At 52.3% G+C, this 3,556-nt stretch overlaps 1 protein-coding gene across 2 annotated transcripts; it reads left to right on the top strand.

Annotated features, from left to right (window-relative positions):
• Positions 1–278: 278 nt before the first annotated feature.
• On the top strand, positions 279–2,242 carry LOC131401049 (spindlin-2). Of its 2 annotated transcripts, none has more exons than XM_058535997.1 (2): positions 279–692; positions 1,292–2,242. In XM_058535997.1, exon 2 carries the CDS (start codon positions 1,294–1,296, stop codon positions 2,068–2,070), a length of 777 nt encoding a protein of 258 aa, XP_058391980.1. In that variant the 5' UTR covers positions 279–692; positions 1,292–1,293; the 3' UTR covers positions 2,071–2,242. The 2 variants fall into 2 exon arrangements, with proteins under 2 accessions (XP_058391980.1, XP_058391981.1); XM_058535998.1 differs by lacking the exon at positions 279–692 and adding an exon at positions 778–838.
• Positions 2,243–3,556: the final 1,314 nt, after the last annotated feature.

Below are 3,556 nucleotides of genomic sequence, written 5' to 3'. Positions count from 1 at the left end.
AAATGTACATATATATGCACATACATACATTTTTGTATGAATATAAAGGATTTCTGTATCCATACATGTTTTCAGTAAGGTACTTTTGTGTGAATTTGTGTGTAAAAAAAATTTTGAGAAATGTGTGAAAAATAAAAAGCAACTATTGCAGGAGAGATAAGGGGTGGAGCTAGAGAGCCTGAGAGGGTGGAGGCAGGAAGGACAGGAAGAGGAAATGACCAGCTACAGGTCCCACAGATCTGAATTTTGGAAAGAATGGAAGCAGCACAGTAGTGGCTCCAGGGCAAAGAAGGCAGGCTGCGCAGTGTTAAGCAAGAAGGGGAAGCCTCTTCAGTAACAGGAAATTGAAAGCCTAGTTATCTACGGAAAGAGGGAGGAGACTGCGTTGGCGGCAGCGGCTGGTGGGAGACCGGTGTGGCAGAGGGGCCACTGCCGCCCACAGGGAGGCGGAGGGCCGGCGAGCCCAGCGCAGGAGACACCGCCGCCTTCCTCTTCGCCTGCCCCGCCCCCCTCCTAGACACGCTCCTCGCCTACGGATCCTCCCCTCCCAGCTCTTGCAGGCACCCGGCTCGTCTCCTGCTGATCCTCCTTGGCCACAGGCTCAAGGCAGAGGCAGCACAGCAGGGTGTTCGATTTGGGCACGTGAGGGCCGCGATCCGGGGCGCTGGACGCCAGGCAGGGCAAGGCCATTGGTGCGCGCCAGGATGGAGAAGGGGGATGGGGTGGACTCTTGCAGGAGATAAGGGGTGGAGGCGGGCGCCGGGTGAGGCTGGGGTGGAAGAGTGCGATGGGCAATAGTAAAAGGGAGTGGCGTTAGGAGCCAGGCAAGAAACTGAAGGTGAGCACGGGGAAGCGAGGACGCTGGGTGCCAGGAAAGCGATTGGGAGTAGGCCGTGGGCATGTGGGCAGCAGGCTGGGGCGTTCAGGGCGGGAAGACAGTGAGTGCGTGCGGGTCAAGGCAGTGGAGGGATAGGCGCTTTGCAGGGGATTGAGAGTGGGCGCCAGCGGCGGGTGGTGGAGGCGGTCCGCTCTGAGCGAGGAGGTAGCCCGCCGCCTCCTGCGGAGTTCCTAACCCGGGCCAGCACCGTTGCCGCTGCCGCCCATCCCTGCAGCCTAAAGGAACCTGGGAGGGAGAACACTTGCAGCCATGCAGCCAGGATTTCCAGCATCGCTGTCAGGCTCATGGGGAAAATTTAGGCGCCGGCGCAGGGCACACAGAGACGTTGCTGTCGGGAGAACTTCACCTTATGGCATATTGAATGCTTCTCTCTTGTCTTCTCTCCTCCCCCAGGCATGAAGACTCCCAACGCACAGGAGGCCGAAGGGCAACAACCCAGGGCAGCCGCCGGACGGGCGACTGGGTCCGCAAACATGACGAAGAAAAAAGCCTCCCAAAAGAAGCCGAGAGGCAGACCTTCGTCCCAGCCCCGCAGGAACATCGTGGGCTGCAGAATTTCACACGGGTGGAAGGAAGGCGATGAGCCCATCACTCAGTGGAAAGGAACCGTTCTGGATCAGGTGCCTATAAATCCCTCTCTTTATCTGGTGAAATATGATGGAATTGACTGTGTCTATGGACTGGAACTTCACAGAGATGAAAGAGTTTTGTCTCTTAAAATTCTTTCCGACAGGGTGGCATCATCTCAGGTCAGTGATGCAAACCTTGCAAATACCATAATTGGTAAAGCTGTGGAACATATGTTTGAGGGTGAGCATGGTTCTAAGGATGAATGGAGGGGGATGGTTTTAGCCCAAGCACCTATCATGAAAGCCTGGTTTTATATTACCTATGAGAAAGATCCTGTCTTGTACATGTACCAGCTTCTAGATGATTATAAAGAAGGAGACCTCCGTATCATGCCAGAGTCCAGTGAGTCTCCTCCAGCAGAGAGGGAGCCAGGAGGAGTTGTAGATGGCCTGATAGGTAAACATGTGGAATATACCAAAGAAGATGGCTCCAAACGGATCGGCATGGTCATTCACCAAGTGGAAGCCAAACCCTCTGTGTATTTCATCAAGTTTGATGATGATTTCCATATCTATGTCTATGATTTGGTGAAAAAGTCCTAACTGTTTGGGTAAACCTTGCCACATTTGTGGAAACAAATGTATACTTTGTAGACATGCAAATTAATGTTGCTTTTCAGTGTATATTGAAAGCTTAAGGGTCCCTGTTAATTCAACATCTTTGCCAGCGTGACTGTTGTTTTGTTCTGAAAAATATAAGTGTATGTGGACATGACATGCTGTGTGTAAGGACTTTGTCATGTTGAAAAGACTGGGTGTGTTTGGTGGATGGGGCATGAAAGGAAGGAACAGCTGTATATTCCGGCTGTGAGTAAGTTCAGCTAGCATCATAATCAGTCATCTAAAAATGGAATAGGACTTAGCTGGTCTGGTCTAGGGAGGGGGGAGGAGAAGGAGCTAGAGATGGACTGTGGGGGAAGGGAGAAGGGGAGATGACTGCTTAGGAAGAGGTGGGGAGGGGCCAGAAATGGAGAGGCTCCCTGGGGGGAGGGATGACTTAAGAGAGGGAGGCACCCGCCTGGGAGGGGGTGAAGAATAACAGAGGGAGAGTGAGATCTTGGGGCTTAGAGGAAAACAGACTGAATAAATTGAGTAGAGATGGACACAAAAAAGCTTAGAAGAGGTCCAGAGCAAGGGGGAGAAAGACAGAGTTGGCAGGGATCTGGGGAGAGGCTAAAGGTTCCTCACAGGGAGGGTCTATGCATGAGTGAGGGAGGGACACTGGGGAAGGAAGAATTCTGAGAAGACTGACTGACAAAGGGAGTGAGAATACAGAAAAAGAGGTGTGGGGAGTGGGGCCCATGAGAGATAGGAAGGCCCAGGAAAAAGTTGGACTTCTGGCAGTATCCACTATGCCCTCCCTGACTCTGTGCACAAAGGATGTGGCAACTTGCAAGAAGCCATATGGATTGGAGGTTCCCTAGAAGGGCATTTTGACAGGGATGACTCCAGAGTTAAGCCCAGTTTATACCTAAAAGGCTTTTCCTATTTCAGGGAGTTCATGCCACACCTGCCGAACCCCAACCCTCAGCTTAAACACGTTAACATGGCGCCCCATAAGCGCAGGGCTGTGGGTGGCCTTCTCACATTTCCCAAAAGACCCAGTGCAGTAAATCTTGGACCTGAAAGTGTTGGTTCATTTCCCCTACACTGGATAAACAATTCCTGTGGGGAAGGGGCCAGTGGGGCGCTCAGAACTTAAAGAGATGTGCCGCCTTGAGTTTGGAAAGTATTTTATCCAGAAAAATGGAACCTTGCTGACCCCAGGTACAGCAGTCCCCTCACGGTTCTTCCTCCTGCTAGACTGTACCTTGCTCTTCTCTACAGAGGAGGGGCATCAGAGGACTGGGAACAGAATGTTTCTCTCCAGGGCATGGGGAGTACTTGACAGTCCCTGCTTCTCTCAGCAGCTGCCTGAAACCACAGGTGGCTCCACCCAGTGCTACACCAAATGGAGGTATGCTGCCTCCAGAAGCCCCATTCTGGCTATACCCTGACAAAGCCGGTGGCTACTGACCCTTCACAGGTA

Source organism: Diceros bicornis, chromosome X, assembly GCF_020826845.1.
Source record: "Diceros bicornis minor isolate mBicDic1 chromosome X, mDicBic1.mat.cur, whole genome shotgun sequence".
NCBI lineage: Eukaryota > Metazoa > Chordata > Mammalia > Perissodactyla > Rhinocerotidae > Diceros > Diceros bicornis.
Note: the sequence above shows the minus strand (reverse complement) of the source record. Positions and strands in the feature narration are given on the sequence as shown.

Coding starts and splice junctions, on each gene's coding strand:
- LOC131401049 (XM_058535997.1), top strand. CDS start 1,294: ATGAAGACTCCCAACGCACAGGAGGCCGAAGGGCAACAACCCAGGGCA.